At 34.0% G+C, this 21,120-nt stretch overlaps 1 protein-coding gene across 1 annotated transcript; it reads left to right on the forward strand.

Moving 5' to 3' along the window:
• The first annotated feature begins 1,014 nt into the window (after positions 1–1,014).
• LOC123531854 (mucolipin-3-like) lies at positions 1,015–20,889 on the forward strand. Its single transcript, XM_053553037.1, has 16 exons — positions 1,015–1,030; positions 3,259–3,341; positions 3,959–4,036; positions 5,607–5,803; positions 6,049–6,145; positions 6,469–6,563; positions 7,969–8,101; positions 10,936–11,056; positions 11,776–11,866; positions 12,231–12,330; positions 12,582–12,694; positions 13,932–14,108; positions 14,562–14,675; positions 15,186–15,308; positions 16,543–16,758; positions 17,545–20,889. Exons 2-16 carry the CDS (start codon positions 3,320–3,322, stop codon positions 17,887–17,889), a joined length of 2,022 nt encoding a protein of 673 aa, XP_053409012.1. The 5' UTR covers positions 1,015–1,030; positions 3,259–3,319; the 3' UTR covers positions 17,890–20,889.
• The last annotated feature ends 231 nt before the right edge of the window (positions 20,890–21,120 follow it).

Here is a 21,120-nt window from a genome sequence, read left to right on the forward strand (position 1 = left end):
GTGTACTTATAACAGTTGAAACAGTATCCATTTCATGTACCAAAACCTTGTACTTTTTTGCAGGTAAATTTTATCATACCCCACCCACTTTTTTCTAATTTCAAAGTATGCGTCTCCTTAACAGATAACCTTTTTTAACGTGACTTTAGCTAAATTTCAGCAATTTTATTTCAGAAATGATACACACTTTAAGAAAGAATTTATTGATTAAACTAAATCTAAATTCAAGTTAATTCAAATCAGGGTGTATTTTTTCTAAGTACACGTCCATAGCACTTTATAAAGCTGAATTTTTACCATTTATTTCCTTTTTAATATTTTAACTATGACTAGGAAAATCGAAATATATAGGTCTATGGTGGTGTAAATATTTAGGGAATCAGTCCGAATGTAACCAAAATTTATTGATATTTATATATTCTCAAAGGTAATGTTTACTGACCCCATTTCATGCAGTGTTTACCATCTGAAACAACAATCTATTTTTTACTGGCGTGTTTACTAATGAACTTGATCTGGCAAGATTTCTGAAGTATATCATTTTGATCTAAAATCAACAATGACTCTGTTCTTAAAGTTTGTTTATTTATTTTGGGTTTAACGCCGTTTTTCAACAGTATTTCAGTTATGTAACGGCGGGCAGTTAACCTAACTAGTGTTCCTGGATTCTGTACCAGTACAAACCTGTTCTCCGCAAGTATCTGCCATCTTCCCCACATGAATCAGAGGTGATGGACGAATGATTTCAGACACAATGTCTTTTATCAAATTGTCACAGAGAACATACGCCTCGTGCAGCGCTCGAACTCACGACCCCGCGATCCGTAGATCTGCGCTCTCTCTATTGTAAAAATTGTAGTGTAAACTTCATATAACGTTAATACTCTTAGGGTGTTTATCATGAAGCTTGTGTATGCAAGCTCATACAACTTAATTACACATGTAAATTTACTTCCTGATTGTGATTTAGTTTCACTGCGCTACTGATTATCAACATCAGTTGTGCAGATTTGGAATACATTTTACTCAGGTTGGTACAATTTGCAAATACTATTTATTTTTAGGTAATAAATACTAAATGCAACAAAAATCAGTATATTTAAAAATACAATCTGAGTGTTCAAATGTTATGTTTTATCAAGTGCGACATTTAGTAGCGCATAAAAAAATGAACTATTTTAATGTAAATTGTAAATATAGTTTTCAGATAGCACGTATTACGTTTATTGAAGTAAAGCAGTTCTATTTAATAGTCACATTTTACATAATGATCTTAGGTAACGATGAATTAAATATCTACATGTAGGTCACAGGCTCCAGATTTCCCACAAGCTAAAATCGCACATACTAGAAGATCGGTTCTGCCCCTAGAAAAAGCTTTCTTTTAGTATATATAAACATAATATGTGTACAGCTAACAGTCATAAGAGAGTTTAATCAATATATTATGACAATGTAGGGTCCTAAATTACTTCAAGATATCAAACTCTCTCGACAACAAATCAAACCGTCATCTTAATAATACTACTTCAGCATTTGATAGATTAATAATCTACGTGGTATTATATCACATTAGCTGTTCGCATGCTGTAATTATTACAAAGGAGTTTTTTTTTCTAGACGCTAGGACGTTCATCTGACCAGCCGGAACCTCCAAATTGTCTGTGCCTTAAGTATTGGATTAAGTATAAGTTATTTCATTACCTTTGATGTTAATAAAAAAATTAACTTCCATTTTCACTAAAGTGTAATTTTTGGAGAATTCACCTTTAAAATTATACAGATGTGCAGCAATTTACAAGGTGTTCATAAAAAGAGCGATTTAGTTAAGAAGTAAAAGCTAAACTTGATCGTTATGTACATTAACTGATCCCCCATCAAACCGGTACTTACAGTGACCTTCGCCATATCTATTAAGTGAACCGATTTTTAAAGTATAGGTTATAAATAATTTTATTGACCTTTTAAAAAAGGTAATAGTTTAAACATTTTTATTTGATGAAAAGCTAGGGATTTGATAAAATGACAAATATTTTCTGTTTAAATTGATCTGCACGCGGAGGTATTACAAGAATAATTTTACAAATAGCGACATGCATGACAAGACAAACATTTTAGTTGTCGCGGTATATATGACACTCTCGATGAGTTAAAATAAGATTTGTTTTTTTGTTGGGTTTAACGTCGCGCCGACACAATTATAGGTCATATTTCGACTTTCCAGCTTTGATGGCAGAGGAAAACCCCAGGTACCCCGCCGTGCATTATTTTATCACGCGCGGGCACCTGGGTAGAATCACCGACCTTTCTTAAGCCAGCTGGATGGCTTCCTTAAATAAAGAATTCAACGCACTGAGTGAGAATCGAACCCACACTTTTTTGCATATTAATAATTATGATATTATCTGTTAAGTACAATATATATCGTTAGCTATCAATTAACATGATTTAGAAGTAAAATTGTGCAATATGACAAACAACATTTTAACGTGATTCGAATCATAAGATGAACATTACCATTGACAAATCTAATAATTTTCATACATTTGTTGTTCCTGACCTTAAATGGAAGAGTGATAAACTCTTTATGTAGTTTTTTGTATGAAGGCCTTTTAGCACCAACTTATTATACAGAAATATAGAATGGACTAAATGTCTTAAAGGACCAGAAAACATAACAACATAAGTCAATGTACGGGTGTGTATGGCATTTGTACAAAGTTGTTTCAGTTGATAAAACATTTCTATAGGAAACTAAAGATAAATTTACTTAAATCATATCAGATGATAACCTAGATAAAATAAAGATACTTTCTTGGATTCTCTATTTTCCCCATCAGATAAGCCATAAACTAGATAGAAACATGCCTGCATTAGAACACTCATTAATGACTGCAATTTCTACTATGTGACCCAGTGATGCAATTCTATCATTCCATCGGCGGCGTATGATTTCACTGTGCCATGATTTGATAAAACGACTTGGTCAGAAATAATTACTAACTCATCTCAGTATAAATTCAGTGGGGAAGTTGGCTAGTTAACTCAGATGAATTGCTTTGTATGGTTCTGAATCCTTTGGACATGGTTTTAGTGTTAACGTATGGCGACGTTACATGATGATACTGTATATGAAACAGTAGGTTTAAAAGAACAATGACGATAAAAACAAAATATATAGAAAGAATGCATTGTATAAAAAAACAACTTCATTTAAATGTTATTTCTTTGTCATATTTACATTACATGTACATGTAGACTACACATGTGATCAAGTTTTCTTATACAGTTCCATCGGCCGTACAGTTGATTTCAAACGATGGCTTCCAACCTCGGATTTGGTAAGTCCTATCAATAACAGATGATCAAAAAGAAAATAAGAGTGTTTACTAAAAATCATTACAGTTCAATAAAATATCAGTGAGGTAAATGAAAGGCTAGAAAAAACCCAGATGAATTTGCTTTTGCGTATGTTTTCTTTCTTGTTGCTTTGGTACTTATGTAAATATTGTAATTAATGTTGTTAAAGTAATGGCGATAGCGTTTGCGATGATGTAGTTGATGATGATATCGATGAGATCAGTGAGGATTTTAGTGATTTTAAGGAACAGATGACGATGAAAATAGCGATAAAGGTTTATGACGAGAACAGAAAAATGTCGACCACATTGTTAAGTAGTTGTAGTGGTGGTGATGATGATGTTACAGGGTGACAAAAGTGTGCAGTTAATCCGGGGCTTGAACTCGGATCCCCTCGCTTACAGGGCGAGTGCTCTACCGACCGAGCTAACCGGCTTTCTGACACATCCTCTCTCCTAACGTGACCAAGTCTGTACCGTGATATAGATGATGATGATGACGATGTGGACGAAGCTAAGGATACTGTTAGTGACAATGATTATTTTGATAATAATACTTGTAATTGTATAGGCATAGATGATTTTTTCGTTTATTTTAGATACTGAAAACAATGAACAACAAAGAGCTACAAAGCGTGAAGCCCCATCTATACAAGTAAATGACATAGAAGTAGAAGGTAAGTAAAATTTTAGAGTAAATGTTGTTTTCAGATTCTGGTTAAGAACTCCGATCGTACTAAAATTACTCTTTTACATTAAATGTTTCAACATTGCATCATATAAATATAGGATATATGAATAAAACGGAAGTGGCTTTGAAGCTATTTTGTTTATTTACATGATATAGGTCCATGACAAATTTCAAGATAAACAAGAACTGTTGGAGGACAGTAACTTGTAACTATAGTAACTATGAATCGTTAACATAATGAAAACGAACACATCAACAAGAACAAAAAGTGCAGGAATTTCAGAACGAGCTTTATGATATAATAGATCACTTCTACTTTTAGTTTTAGCGGCCTAAAATGTAGCTAATATTCCCAATCCCATTTGACAAAATTTGGATGATGCTACAGACAAATCTTGATCAGTTTTCGAGGAGAAAGTCCTTTAAGCTGTTGAAGCCCCTAAAAGGGGTCGAGTGTACCCATTGAATTAACTTAATAGACGGCCGTATAATAATATTACGGACCAAATTTTATGAAGATCCATCAAGCAGGCCATGAGAAGAAGTTGTTAAAGTCTATTCTATATTTATCTCTTACCGCCCTTAAAAGGTGTCAAGGCCCTCATTTGAATAAACCTTAGGGATCAAACCTATTTTGATGTAGATCAAACACTTTTAGCTCTAGTGTACCCTGATAGGGGTCAAACACCCTCAATTGAACAAAATTGAGAGAGGAATTTACAATGATGCTAAGACCAAGTTTGACAAAGATCCATTAGGTGGTTTATTAGTTCGAGGAAGATCCATTAAGTGGTTTATTAGTTTGATGAAGGTCCATAAGTGGTTAACGGTAAAAAGTCGTTTGACGGTTTTTCTACATTCAGCTTTAGTAGACCCTCTGTTTCTATGTTAAGAATCTTCCCGTTATGGTCTCGTGCGTAGGTCAAGATGTTTTCTTTTTCTACATATTAAAACAGAAACTAGCTTAATCAATACGAAACCTATCCTGACAATAGCATTGTTGCATGGTACGATGACATATTCTGCGTACTGGAAAAGAATGAAATACTTGAGCCGCGCCATGGCAAAACCAACATAGTGGCTTTGCGACCAGCATGGATCGAGACCAGCCTGCGCACCCGCGCAGTCTGGCCAGGATCCATGCTGTTCCCTTTCAAAGCCTTTTGTTAAGTAGAGAAACCATAAGCGAACAGCATGGATCCAGACCAGACTGCGTGGATGCGCAGGCTGGTCTGGATCCATGCTGGTCGCAAAGCCACTATGTTGGTTTTCTCATGGCGCGGCTCACTTATCCGAACATCTTTTTATGTAAAGGGCATTGCAGTGTACACTTCTGAGTGATACAATAAACGAAATAAAGATGTTCTTTTATAAACAAAATATAGTTATACTAATAGTTGGCAAGTTTATGATGTTACTTGATATATAATGACTATTGATATATCTCCATTATGAGCGATATTATATAGTGTAAAATGTCTGAATACTAGTTGTTTACTTATTATATTATATAATTCTTTATATAAATTTTTACTGTGTGTGTATGTGTTATTCAGCAAGAGGGCAGAGGAGGGATAATGAAGGGGCGGAACAAAAGACCGACTACGAGGATGAAGCCTGGAGACTTCGTAAATTGTTGAGGCTTTATTTCTACGCAGCTTTCAAATTAAAGGGAAGCACGTGTTACTTCCATCTCATCTACTGCGTTTTCTTTTTGATACAGATAATTAAAGTTGCTCTTTTAACGACACAGGTAAGACGAATTGAAGATCTTGTTGATATGGTGAACTTTATGATAGCATGAAAGGATAGCCATTATGTGCAGTTTTAATAGATATAATTTCATTTGCAATTAGCAGATATCAAACTATTCATTGTTCGCATTCTATCAATGCATCATCACTAGTCAGAATATCTGAATGACATGTTAAAATAAAGAATCAAGTTCCGATTTAGAAAGACCCAAATATTATGATTTCAAATTATTGTATACTTCAGATGTTCCACTTTGGAAATGATCGGGGTAACTTCAGTTCAGTCGTCAACAGGGGGCACCTGACTCTTCGTCATCTCCTTCTTGAACACTGGGACGCGAGTGAGTTGAATTTTCTATGTCACACATCTATCTTCGTCTGTATTCCATTGTGTGAACAAAATGCTTACTGTTATTTCATCAGTGTTGTTCCACTTGCGGACAGATGTAAGTTGGTCAGCACCAGTCAGATTTTCTATAGCAGCTAAAACTGAATGTACCGTACATTTAGAAATATTATGTAGTTTAAGTGCAACTGTATTAGGTTTGAATGGTTTGTATATAGACATGATTATCTATTACAGTTTCAAAACCTGTCAAAATATCTTGATTTTATAGAACATTTTGTAAGTAGAAACGAAATTCTGATGTCTTAATTTTCACAGGTTGGGAAACTTTGCCATATCCCCCTGCACATGGAGACTTTGCCGTGTATACGATAAGTCACCTTGAAAGTGGCATTAACTTTGCTGTGCAAAACGTACGTTTCCTTCTACTGGTTTACTTTACATTTCATCTGTTTACTGACAACAATTTCATACTCGTATTTGCTTGGTTTAATAACATTACAAACTACATGCCTAATAAATTGCACAGGATGCTAGTAGCCTATCAATGATGGTGGGGATATGGATCATATTTAAGTAAAACAGTTATGGTGGAATTTGAGCAGCTCCTGTATGCAATAAACCGTCTGAGTATCTTAGATACTAAATTACAAAATAACGACAAAATTGAGACATGCGATATATCACCAAGTAAAGAATATGAATCTGAAGTTTTGTTTGTTTTGTTTTTTTGTTTTTTTTTTTGGTTTAACGCCGTTTTTCAACAGTATTTCAGTCATGTAACGGCGGGCAGTTAACCTAACCAGTATTCCTGGATTCTGTACCAGTACAAACCTGTTCTCCGCAAGTAACTGCCAACTTCCCCACATGAATCGGAGGTGGAGGACTAATGATTTCAGACACAATGTCGTTAAACAAATAGTCACGGAGAACATACGCCCCGCCCGAGGTTCGAACTCGCGCCCCCGAGATCCGTAGACCAACGCTTTTACCTACTGAGCTAAGCGGGCGGGCTCTGAAGTTTTGGGAATTTTATATAGTAAACCAATGACAAAGCTGACAGGTTTGTTTCTCATCAAGTTCAAATTTTTGTTTCAAAGTTATGTTTGTACAGAATAACAGTTATGTAATTTAGAGAGAGTCGTAAAAGTTATATGTAAGGAAACAGTCAGACCGAGTCGTCAAATTTAAACATGATTTCATGTGTTCTTAAGAATTTTTAAGCGTTTCAGATCATTGATATTTTGGTTAACAGTGAGTATTTATCGGACTTTTAATAATGTTTAATCCAAATTTAAATATTTATACATCATTTGTTATTAAAACGTTGCTCTGTAAAATTGCACATTTAACTAGGGGTTACATATTTATGTTACTTGTCATGGATGTAATTATATAGGTCACGTATGAGTTATTTTGTGAAACAATATCATAATGAGATATAATGAAGTGGTCCACTAGTTTTCGAAAAAATAACTTCCTTCTTCCTAATAACGTCTAAATAAACTGTGTTGACAAGTGGTTAACGTGTCATTATACTTCCGGTAATTTTGAACTACACCCCAGATTGAAAAATAACAAACATAGTTTGAAAAGTACTTCTTGTTTTAAAATAAAGCTTGGTTAAACAGAACAGAACAGAACAACATGACTAATAATATTCTAGAGGAATCTTCTATATGAATGAATTATATAAACCTTCTTCATTGTATATGACTGAACAATAGATGAACCTATAAGAGATCTGTTACAGACCTATATGAATAATTTACCCTGCTTTTTAAAATACTACACTTTTTACATTCATTCCCATTACAGTACTATAACGCCGAAAAAGATGCAATAGGATACTACATCAGAACATCTGACGATAAAATGATTGCAACAGTGAAATACTTTGACTTTCCTGGTTTCCAAGATGCACATATTGAAGAGGGAATAATCATATCAGGTAATATAGTAAAAAAGAAAACAGTGATTGTAAACGTCTTTTCTTTAACATGTTTTTGTTTCACCATTTAACTGTTCAATGCATGCACAGGCAGTTGTTCAATATATTTGACTGCAACAGAAATTGTTGACCACGCATTATCAAAGAGAATATATCCAATGTTACGCTTTTCATTCACATCAAATTGTTTAGTAAAAATATCTTTTGCGGCTACAGGAATTCGGATTAGAGGCAATAGGTTTGACAAAGAGGTCGTTGTTAAATTCCCATGAATGTATACGTATATACAAATTAAACCGTGAACTGGTCGACGCTTGCGTACAAAAATGTATTATATGTTCAAACGCAATTTACGGCTCCGCCATCCAACCCGCAATACATTGTTGTATCACATTTTGGTACATATGTCATACATTGTGAGAGTAAAAATGTATTGAAACGACTTCTATGTACACAAAAACATATAAACAAGCTGAAAGGTCAACTAAGAGTGTATACCTCGTTCGGCATCCGTCTTTGAAAGGGCAATAGTAAAACCACCAATAGTGAGTTAAAAACTTGTTATCCCTTCGCACCAAACTTCATTTCTAATCTTAACCCTTATTCAGAAGCTGCAGAAGAGTACATGTTAATGTAGTCATCCTCTGGTGAATCTCTAGTGGCGCACACAATGGTTCTAACAAAAGGCTCGATGTGTGGTCCGTAGCAATGCTAATGTACATTTATATACAACGTTTATTTACATTTGCATGCAGCACTTATGTACATTTACATAGGCGTTAATGTGGTTTACATGTCGTACCTTTAGAACCTAAACAACCATAAACATGTGTACTTAATAACTAAAAAGAAGGCAGAAGAACTAGAAGACACTGTTAAGGGCCTGATGAAATGGGAAAGAATACAAATATCATTGCTGTTTATTCTTTAGGTCAGGTTTTAGATTGCCTGTAATAGAGCAACTAGCTGTTCTGTTAGGCACAAACAAAAAGGGAAGAGGTAGCCAAGAAGTTGTAAAAGGGTTGCATACCAACCCATTTACCAGCTACTGTGTAAGTGTCGATTGTTTTATTGTTTTCCACAACAGAACGGGGATTGGGTGTCAATGTGTGTGTTTGTGTGTGTGTACGTGTGCGTGTGCGTGGAGGGTAGATGGAGATAGATGTATATGAAGCAGTTTAAAGGGCCATTAAATGTCATTTATCAACCAAATTCATTTGCTTTGAACATTTCTCATCGCCACCTGCCACGTTTGAAGCAAATGCATTGAATGGTCATTCAGATATGATTTCTGTATGCCGAGTTTAAAGTAAAAACCTCGGACAATTGCTAAGTTATGCTCAAGACACAAGATATGAGGGTCAAATTTGATCTTTAATTTCTATTTGTGACCTTGACTTTTGACCTATAGACCTATATGATAATGTGATACGATAAAAACAAATCAAAATTGTCCTTTTCAGATTTTAATTAAATCATTAAAACTTCTAAATGTTTCTTGTTTTACCTGTTTACTTCAAAGGAATATTTTGGAATATTTTGTCGTTATAAAAATAACATCGGTCAATAATACCGTCAAAAGCGCACGTTTATGAAAGTATCTAGTATAAGTTGTATTAGGAGACATGTATTACGCTTTATGCGAGCAAAACATGGTAAACAAATAAAATATTCATGGTCAACACCTTCAAAGAATCTTATCCAAAAACGGTTACTGCATGACGTGTGTTCAATATCCTTATCAATTTGCAACAAAGTTGTGCATAGTAGATTATCATAAAGGTAAAAAAAGTCAACACTGCCAACTAGACTGCCAGCCAGTCACAATATACACCCATTTTGGCAAATCTGTTTTGAAATACTCTACTTATTGTACTCAATTTTCTCAATTTTGATAGATCCAAGAGTCATAAGAATGTATATACTAATCTGCTCCCGCTGATTCACAAATTGGACCTAGATTTTATAGATATAGTATACTAATTGTAGACATAATGTTCCGAACCTGGCCGATTATCCAACCTGACGTTGGTTTTAGGGTAATACAGCTTCTGTATATGAATGGTTGAAATGAAAAAAAAAATAGTCTAATTATCTAGCGGACATAGTCATTGTGTGACCACTTTAAGGGCCGTCACTCTAAAAATACCAATCTGAACTGGCTGGTTATCAACTTTGCCAAGATTTTTATAAAGATACACATTTTGTATTAATTTAGTTTTTATCGAACGGACACAGTTTTTAAGAATTCAAGGGCCATATTACTAGAGATACAAGTACGAATTAATTAACTGGTTTTCGAACCTGACCTAGATTTTTCAGTTCAATATAAGTATGGGTGACATCTGCGTTATATATAATAGAAAACACATCAGACGTAGCATGAGTTAAGTCCCCATCTAAATGGGGGAAGTTCACAGAACATTTTCTTTAATAATGTATTTAAAGTACAGATAATATCACTATGCATAGAGAGACTTTGCGCAAAGCCTCAAGAAATACAGAAGTATTTAGTTTTTTTTGACGATCACTAGGAAAATAACCATTGATAGAATATCATTCGGAAAAAGTAATGTATCATTAAATGCAAAACATCACGAGACGTGCTCAGTCTATTTTAATAATGCTAAAACAAATTTGCGACACATATTGCACTGTTAGTTCATATGGGAATACCAATAACCGTCTGAAAACTGCATTTCAGACACTAACAAATTTATTGGTAATGCGCTCCAGGGCCACCAACGAACTGTTGTTAGTTGTCACCAATTGTTATCAACAGCATTAAATTCTTAATTTAGATTCAATTTAATTTCATTTCTCAATATTTACAGACAAAACATTTCCGATCGACAAAGGACTGACATCAGAAACAACGCCTGAATATGAGACGCTGTATAGCTATAACATTACAAGAGAATTTGAATACTTAAATTTGTCGCAGCCAATTAAAAGGTACGTCGCTTATATGATATGACAGCGTCATAATTACATAAGGCATTGGTAGCTGTAGTGATTGTGTCTTGGAAATGTTTGTGTTTTTAAATTTGTAATTTGACATTTTCCCATTCCTTTATCATATTGTCATAAATTTCAACGAATACAGAACCAGAAAAAAAAGGATTTTAGATATCTATTCCGCATATTATTTGAGCTTGTTTTCATTTGTTTTGCCTTTATAAGCAAAACTTCCCGTTTAGAGGTAGAAATCACTCTATAGCATCAACGTTCATGCACGTACATAAACAAATAAGAGATAAAACCAGTTTAAAGATTTTGTAAATTTATACACACGTGTAAGGAATGTTAATTTTGTGAACAGTTCATTATTTTGAAGGGTTACATGAATTATATAAAATGCTACAAAAGCTGTATAAATAATCGAGAAATATCAATGTTTCGGAACGAGTCAAAGTCCTCAAATTTTGATGTCTAGAAAGACTTTAGGGTTTTTAAATGGAAGTATAGCTGGGCAGGATCTACTGGATTCTTAAAGTTAACTAGATGTCATCACCACTGACAAAAAGCAAGAGTTAATGGCGGCAATTGGCAAGAAATTCGAAGTAAAGCATCTTAGTCAATTGGCTACAGTTTGGCGATTATTGATTATCGTTCATGTTTATAACTGCTTACGTATCAATAAGAAATAGATAATTGTAAATAATTTGTTTCAGAATGTTGTCTACAACTCTGCATTTCACGCTACATTCTGTTCGCTCCCATATAGATAATAAGAAGGGTACATGCCTGAAGATAGAGGGATGGGTACGTACTCCATCATATTACCTTGCTTTAGTTTCATTTGTTGAAACATACTGGCTCACAACTATTTACATACATAATTTTACATATATAACTGACAAAAAGAAATATAAAGCAAAAATGGTCCTAAAGTCTCTCCCCTTTCTTTTCATCCTGGAAAAGCGAATCAAAATTAAGAATTAATGCTAACCAGAGAGAAAAGAGTTAAATGTACATTTAACACGCTAAAAACATCGGGAACACGATTGCTTCTTCAGTTGTCTTACATATATATTTTCGTAGATAATCTAATATTTTATTGTGTAACAGTTCGTGCATATAACTTGTATAGCTTACATTATCTACCTGAAGTTTCTTGTTGTTGCAGGTAGAATTTGTTGATCTCGATAATAATGGTCAGGTATCGGTAGACCTTGATACGCACACCAGAAGAATCAAATGTCGAGATATGAATCTTTCTATATCAGGTATTTCTTCATGTCTGATAACAACACTTCAATAAAGTTTATATTGCTTGTATTTTGAAATATTTTGAATAATGTAACACATAAAATTGAAGATGGTATATAATGATATATGTCGCACCGCTTAAAGAATGTATAATGCAAATATTTGAAAGAAGATGGCATTTTCCCGTGATTAAAGTTTACACAGTATCAACTTGCACACTGATCATTTCTTAAACGACAAATATTGGAACATTTTTTTTCTATTTCAGACTGGCAGCTAGAAAATACATCAGAAGCAGCTGGAGCAGCTGTTATTGTATTCACCATACTCTCGATAATTCTTACAACGTTAACAATAGCCTTTGCAGCTTTTAGTTTATGGGTATAACTGTTATAGTATTTTTATCTCGCAGGAACATATCCAAGTAAATGCGGCACGTCAAGTTTAGTCAGATTGTCAAAGTAACACCAGAGTTATGGCCCCTAGTATTTGCTAGTGTTAACAATATAGGGTACTATAACTGTGTCAATTTCTGCTTCATATCTTGTGACTTATTTGACGTAGAACTATGAAACTTACAATGAATTTAGATCAGCATAATGTGGTAGTGCACACACAGTTTCGTTAGGATTTCTTTAGAAACTTCAGAGTTACTGCCCTTTAATTGTTTAAGAATCCACATATTTGTAAATAACAAACTAACCAATTGGTAGAATTTCATCAAATTTCTTTCATATTTTCCATGAACATTTATTGCTATCATGTAAAATTGTGTACCTACATTCGGTCACCCCCTCCACACTGGTCACACCCCTCCAGCCCCCACCCCACAAAAATGGTTTTTCTTCATTTTGTTCTTTTTTTTAAACCATAAACCTTCCATGAACATTTATCAATATGCAAAATTGTACCTTTCCCTCTCTTCGCCCCCACCACCCCGATCGTGCACCTTCCCCTCCCAACAATTTATTTTTTCAATGTTTTATTTTCCATCAATATTTATTATCAACAATTTTTCATTACTTTTTTTAGGAATCTTATATGAATATTTATCAGCATGTGAAGTTGTGGTCTCACCCTCCCCCCGTCGCAACCCACGCTCTCTTAAGGACATCTGTTCTTCTAAGTTCAAATCGAATGAAATTATTTGCTGCTTAGTAACATCCTTTTTTTTTTTACCGAATATATTTCTTTGCCATTCCTCACCACAAACCCATCAGGAGGGGATACCAATTCATCTAATTTGTTTGTTTAATTTAATCATTATCTAGTATCTGCTTATTTATTTACGAAGTATTATCAAGGAGTGAATGCCAAACTTTTCACTCTAATGCAAACAAATTGCCGTTGTAGTAATGTAAAACGCACGACAATCTTGTATATTTTATAAAACTGTTCCTAGTAAACAGAGAATTATTTCATGTCATCACGAATGCGAAAAAGCACAATTTCAAGAACTTTGTACATCTATTTTGAAATAATTTGTTCGTTGCGAATTTGTAGAATTTTGTGTTGAACTGTGTATTTAAAAGTGGTGTAAAAACGATATTTATTTTTGATCGTATATTTTCTCTTTGACCAGTACTAATAACTCATTTAGAATCACTTTCTGTTTAAGAAAACGAAACATTTTATGAAGAAGCACTACAGATCGTACTATGGTGTGATTGATGAAGATGAAGTTGATCTACCCACATCAGAGTACTTACGTTTTGTAAAATTCTGGGATATAACCGTACTCTTTTCTGACGTTCTGACGTTGTACGGAACAATTTGGATAGTGTTTAATACAGAGGTATTGTCTCATTTTCACCCTACTTTTCTTAATTGAATCAATACACGTTAAACATTTTTTGTTTAATTCTGGTTCACATATACATGTACTGTAAAATCATATAATTTCGTGGGTATGCAATTCGTGGGTTTGGTCAAAACCGCAATTTCGTGGGGATATGAATTCGTGGATTTCAACTTTTGAATATAAAATGAATGGTAATTTTACTTAATCGTTGGGATTAAATTTCGTGGATTGATCCATCTACGAAATCCACGAAAATTAGTCCCCAACGAATATTAATGATTTCACCTTTTATTTTAAGTAATAATCTACATCTCAAATTAGTGATGAATTTATTTCAAAAGAATACGACTGTTGTTTGTTAGAAATTAGTAAATTAAATTCAAAATTAATAGCATATAACAACCGATTTGTTTAACTCAGACACTAAACTTTATATTACTGATATAGCACAGTGAATGGGTTCTGGAAATACTGGACTCTTACACAGTTTGGCTAGGAGTTGGCTGTATTCTTGCGTGGCTTAGTCTTCTACGGTTTTTCAAATTCCACAATAAATTCCATGTAAGATTTGCTTTACCTTGTCTTATTCATGTTGATATGCAACGTACATAATATTTACTTATATTTTAAACTCAGACACATTCTTGTGAAGAGGAGCATGCATCTAAGTGTTCATCGCAGTGTCAAAGCTATTAAAACAGAAAAGGTCTCAAAATTATTACAAATTCAAAACTATTTAACTTGATAATATAAATAATATAAAATCATGAAATAGTCCAGGAGTTTAACAAAAAAAGTATACGATAGGAATACTTAACATAAAAGCAGTATGTTGTCCGTGCATTTAATTTAAAATTAAACAAAGGATACAGAAACACAAATATCCAATAGTGACTGCTTTGCTCACAAAACTTAAAAAAGAAGATTAAGTACATTTTATACAATGCTAAGGGCCAGAGACTCTCTCGAACTCATTCTCGAATAAGTAAAAGTTAAACAGCTTTTGTATTATCATTACTGCCAAACTTATAAAACTACAGTTGTGTATATAGATTTTTTTTTCTATTTCAGCTATTGTTTAGCACACTGTACAGAGCTTTCTGGGATGTGATGGCATATCTCATATGCGTTGGTGTCTTATTCGTTGGATTTTGGGTGTGTGGGTATGTTGTAATGGCTCCGTACCATGTTAAGGTTGGTTTGACATTGCTCTAGACTATATTATTCTATGTTTGCTGTTGTAGGAAGAAATTTTATTATATACCTATATAAATTCTGTAAAACATCGGCTTGTATTTCACAATTAAATATGAATAGTAGATAGATCTGGGATTTTGTATTCGGCTCTCGTGGATTTTGCAAGGTCGGATAACTCTCGGCGCTTGTGACCCTCATGAGATCCGATCTGATCTGGCAAAAAATCCACTCGAGCTGAATACTGCATCCCGGATCGAGCTGCTGTTATAATAATCCTATTATATTAGCCAGTTTCCCCTGTCATGACTGAAAACCTAGTTTAATTGTCTGCTTCTGAAATAGCAATTTAAATCTTAGCATCAAACATATGTTCGCGCAAAGGGCGCGTGTCGTATAAACTGGCATTTGTCTAGTTATTAAAACGATTAGTAGAAAACTAGCTGTTTTAAATGAATTGTGTGCCTAAAGATATCAGGTATAGCTTTACTTACTTTAAGGTGGATAATCAGATTTTGGCCATGTAACGGATTTGTTCGAAACTTTAGCAACTGATCATTTACACTCATTTATGTTCACTTAACACTTAATACAAATTAGATTTTCACTGGAGATATTTTTAAAATTTCATTTTCCTATCCTGTTTGCCCAACCAAGTTAGAGTTATTTTATCATAAGTATACATTTGATAAACATACTTTGCCTAAGGAAATGTATAAATATTAGACAAATTGTAATATAATTATTTGTAAAATATTTGCATTAAAAATTATGTATTTAGATGGAATTCATTAGAAACGCAAGTTTGAAAAATTATTATTACCTCCCTTTGCCTATCTTGGTTGCGCAACCAAGATAGATTGGAAATAAATAATTTCAGAAGCTACACACAGCTTTTAAACTTGCATTTTGGTTCAGATTGTTCAATAGTTGATATGTCTATCAAATGCAAATGTATAACTAGACATTGTATCGAAATAAAAAGAAATACCAAGCTTTTTATATACTTTCATATTAAAGGGGAGTAATTACAAAATTTTATAAAAATAATAAAATATACATTTCAAATAGGAAATCTAACTCTATATAATCGGTTCCTTAAATAATTCTCTATCAGAATATACAAAAAGTAAAAAAATGTCATTAAATGTTGTTTAAATGTGATTGACCACCTTTAATTCAAAGGAAATATTGGTTTTCATAACGTTATATTTTTATTTGTATTTCTTTCAAGTTCAAAACGCCTGCAGCAGCTGCTGAAACGTTGTTTGCTGTTGTAAATGGTGATGAAATATATGCCACATTAGCTATTCTGGAGTCTGACAAGAGCGGGGGTAACTGGGTGTGGTGGTTCTCTAGGTTCTACATTGGAGCATATGTTGCTATATTCACCATCGTGGTTATCAACTTGCTGATTGCACTGTTCATGAGCGCTTATGAATCCATTAAGGTATTAACAGGACTTTGATATTTAGTGTTAAATAAGAGAGTTATTTGTTCGATTTAAAGACACATCGGGGCCTCCGTGGTCGAGTGGTTAAGGTCGCTGACTTTGAATCACTTGCCCCTTACCGATGTGGGTTCAAACCTCACTAGTGCGTTAAATTTTTCATGTGAAAAAGCCATCTAGCTGGCTTACTGAAGTTCTGTGGTTCTAACCTGGTGCCCACCCATAATGAATATATACGGAGGGGCAACTGCGGTCTTCCTCCAGCACAAAAGATGGAAAGTCGCCATATGATCTACAATTTTTGTGTCGGTGCGACGTTAAACCCAAAAGAAACAGACAGAAAGACACACCGACACATTTCAGGTTGTTCGGCGACTTTCCAGGTGAGACTTATAGTGCCTGTCTGGGACTTATTTCAGATGCCAGCGAGCTTCTTTACTGAACCTGTTACAATCCGCAAAACGGCTGGATAGTAATGACTAAGATAAACGTTCTTACTGTGAATATATTTAAAGAATAGAACATTATAAACTTTGTTCTCTAAAATGCACGTTTTAGTGCTGACACAAACCTTTTTAAGATCCTCAGGAACTTCGGAAACCTGTCTCAATGCAAAGCATATCATTTTTACGTGGAGGTTTAGATCACTTCATACTTTGATTGTAACTCTGTGCATTAGACCACAACTGCTGACACGAATACACAAATACTTAGTTGATTAAGACTGAAAACTAAACTGCAAACATAAGAGACACTGTAAAGAAGTACTCAATGTACATATTTCAGTCGTACTACGAGGATAAACCAGATGAAAGAGAATTAGGTCCAATGGAAAAGGCTTTACGTCGTGTTCTGGAGCAAAAAACAGAGGGAACCAATTTGCGATCTTCCATTTGTGATTTGATGAGTGAAGGAAGATCACTCTCCAAAGAAGAATCATCACTAAGAATGGAACTTGCAAAACTTGTTCGAGTTTCAAAAAGCAAGAATGACGTGGTTCTCCTGAAGCCGAGGACATTGAAAGCGTTTATGGAAGACGAAGATGGCAAAAGTAAAGAGATAAAATGCTGCTGTATAACTTGTTCCTTCACTTTGTTCTCTGGACATGGTCAAGCATCTTCTGGACAATAACAGTACTATAGAAGCTGACAATCGTGAGGTGATAAAACTATTGAACGAAGGTACATTACAATGTCAGCTGTTTAAATGTTATGACAAATTCGAGAATGCCAAGGATAGATAAAAGTACAATGAGCTCAACCAATGGCTGGTGTTCTGTTTACTTGTATAGTTAATCAAAATATTACTTCACAATTTTCAAGACTGCATTTGACATTTTTCATGTAATTTTTCATTTTCTTTAGATATTCATATATGGTAAACTCTGCCAAATAACGTACATATTGAATAAAGCATCGAAGGCAGGGTTAATATGTAAAAGAACACAAGAAAAAAAATGTTGGTACTTTACTCGATATGTGCATGAGAAGTCAGGGTTTAAACATGCATAAACACCAAAGCGAACATTGATTAATTCCTTATAAACACCAAAGCAAACATTGATTCATTCCTTATAATGGTAAACTCTGCCAAATAACGTACATATTGAATAAAGCATCGAAGGCAGGGTTAATATGTACAAGAACACAAGAAAAAAAATGTTGGTACTTTACTCGATATGTGCATGAGAAGTCAGGGTTTAAACATGCATAAACACCAAAGCAAACATTGATTCATTCCTTATAATTCCAAGTTAACATGTTTCCGAACCGATCTTTAATGAGTTTGCTCTCCACATCAAAACTTTCCAAAAACAACCTTTCGTCAAATTGTAAATCGAAACCATGTTTATCGTATAAGAATTGATTTATTTAAGAAAGTGAGTGCTCAATCTTACATGTTTCATTCAGAAATATGAAAGTTATTGCCGCATTTCGAAAACTACTGCCATCTGTTTTAGTAATGATGTAACGCTGTAATACGCGCTTGAATACAAAATGATAAAATGTGTCTCGGATAAACCAACCAAAGTGTTTGATTTGATAAATATAAGATTTATTTATTTTGAAATACTTATAAAGTGGTTATTTATATATGTTCATCACTGCCGTGATATTTTAAATGAGTGGTTACAATTGCAATTCCTGAAGGACATAGTTAAAGCAAATCTAAATTCTATTATAAAACTTTGAGACAATATGTAATATATGGATCTGATGAAAAATCATGAAATTTAAGTCCCCTTGCATTGTACTTTCATGAATATCATACAGCTAGCAGTATATGTATATGTATGTATTTTTTTGGAAAAAAAACTGCTTATAATACGTAAATGTTTGGTGCTTTCATTGCTTTAATAAGAAGTAGTAACAATGAAAAAAAATGATCACATTTGATTTATTTATATATGCTTCAGTACATATTATTGCATTTTTTTTGTAATATTTCATTACGTGTTATGTTCATACATTTCATTTTTAGATATTGATGGCAAATATTTTGTACATGTACTCCCATTTTATTTGGTGTATTTAATTATTAAACAAGAGTGCCAGAATGTCACAATATACGCCCGTCACTGCAAATTTCTTTACTCTAGCACCTGTATTTGCAAATGGAATTTTAATTTTGTGGTTGTTTAGTAATCATTGTAAGTCATTTGTTTTTCTAAGTCCACAAAAAATCCTTACCAGGTAGAGATACCTTTAAATAAACCTAAAATTTGAAAGTAACATCTATGTTGTACCACAGAAAAGTGGTCTTGTTTTTTCCCTACGGTCAATTATAAAAAAGTTACAATATAAGTTATTTATAGTAACAACTAAGGGAAGATAATCTTAAAAAAAAAAAAAAAATTGTAAGTCCACACAAAAACTTTTACCAGGTAGAGATTGGTCAAAATACACCTCATAATTGGATGTAGCATGCATGTTGTACTACAGAAAAGTGGTCTCGATTTTTCCCTACGACTAGTAATGAAAAAGTTACAATATAAGCTATTTATAGTAACAACAAAGGGAAGTAATTCTAAAGAAGGGAACTACGCATGACACTTTGTCTCATGATGGTGTATAATTGTGCCAAGTTACATCAAAATCCCTCCATGCATGAAGAAGGAATGCTTCGGACAAAGTCATTCTTGTATCTGACCTTTGGTCTCTAAGTGTGACCTTGATCTTTGACCTAGGGACCTGATTCTTGCGCATGACACTCCGCCTCGTAGTGGTGAACATTTGTGCAAAGTTATATCAAAATCCCTCTATGCATGAAGAAGAAATGCTCCGGACAAGGTTTTTATTCTTGTATCCTTTGACCTCTAATACGCGCTTGACCTTGACCTTAGACCTAGGGACCTGGTTCTTGCGCATGACACTCCGCCTCGTGGTGGTGAACATTATTGCCAAGTTATATCAAAATATCTCCATGCATGAAGAAGATATGCTCCGGACAAAGTTTTCTTTCTTGTATCCTTTGACCTCTAAGTGTGACTTTGACCTTAGACCTGGTTCTTGCGCATGACATTTCGTCTCATGATGATGAACAATTGTGCCAACTTTCATCAAAATCCCTCCATGCATGAAGAAGATATGCTCCGGACAAAGTCATTCTTGAATTTGACCTTTGACCTCTAAGTGTGACCTTGACCTTAGACCTAGGGACCTGGTTTTTGCGCATGACACTCCGTCTCATGATGGTGAACAACTTTGCCAAGTTTCATCAAAATCCCTTCATGCATGTAGAAGATATGCTCCGGACAAAGTCTGCGGACGCCGCCCGCCCGCCATCACGCCCGCCAGGGGCGTTCCCATAATACGTCCCGTTTTTTCAAACGGGCGTATAAAAACAAAAGCTCTCTGTCCAACTTCGATAAGTAGCATTTAATTTTTGATCTGTTACTATACTATTTATTTTTAACATTAAATGGTTTATTTAATTATAAAAAAACAAAAGCTCTCTGCCCAACTTCGATAAGTAGCATTTAATTTTTGATCTGTTATTATACTATTGATTTTTAACATTTATCGACTGGTCTGAATTCATCTTATTATAAAATATCTTATACAATTTAACAATTTCAGACATGATATTAAATGTAACTACTTATGTAGAATAAATATAATACAAAACTGATTTTGTTGAGCAAACCATCTGATGATAACTTCACATTACACTGCAATGCCATTTAGCAACGTATGATATTCCCAAGTAAAATAATACACTTGACACCAATGGACTTAAATTAACAGTGTAGATTTAGAGGTAAATTCACATGATGTCTTTTCCATTTTGCATTACTGAAACTATAGACACTTGGGGTCAGGCACCACCCCTCCGCCACTGCTACCAGATAGCCATTATCTG

Source organism: Mercenaria mercenaria, chromosome 1 (genome assembly GCF_021730395.1).
Source record: "Mercenaria mercenaria strain notata chromosome 1, MADL_Memer_1, whole genome shotgun sequence".
NCBI classification, from domain to species: domain Eukaryota; kingdom Metazoa; phylum Mollusca; class Bivalvia; order Venerida; family Veneridae; genus Mercenaria; species Mercenaria mercenaria.

Coding starts and splice junctions, on each gene's coding strand:
- LOC123531854 (XM_053553037.1), top strand. CDS start 3,320: ATGGCTTCCAACCTCGGATTTG. Junction 3,342..3,958: donor GGCTTCCAACCTCGGATTTG/GTAAGTCCTATC, acceptor CGTTTATTTTAG/ATACTGAAAACAATGAACAA. Junction 6,146..6,468: donor TCTTGAACACTGGGACGCGA/GTGAGTTGAATT, acceptor TAATTTTCACAG/GTTGGGAAACTTTGCCATAT.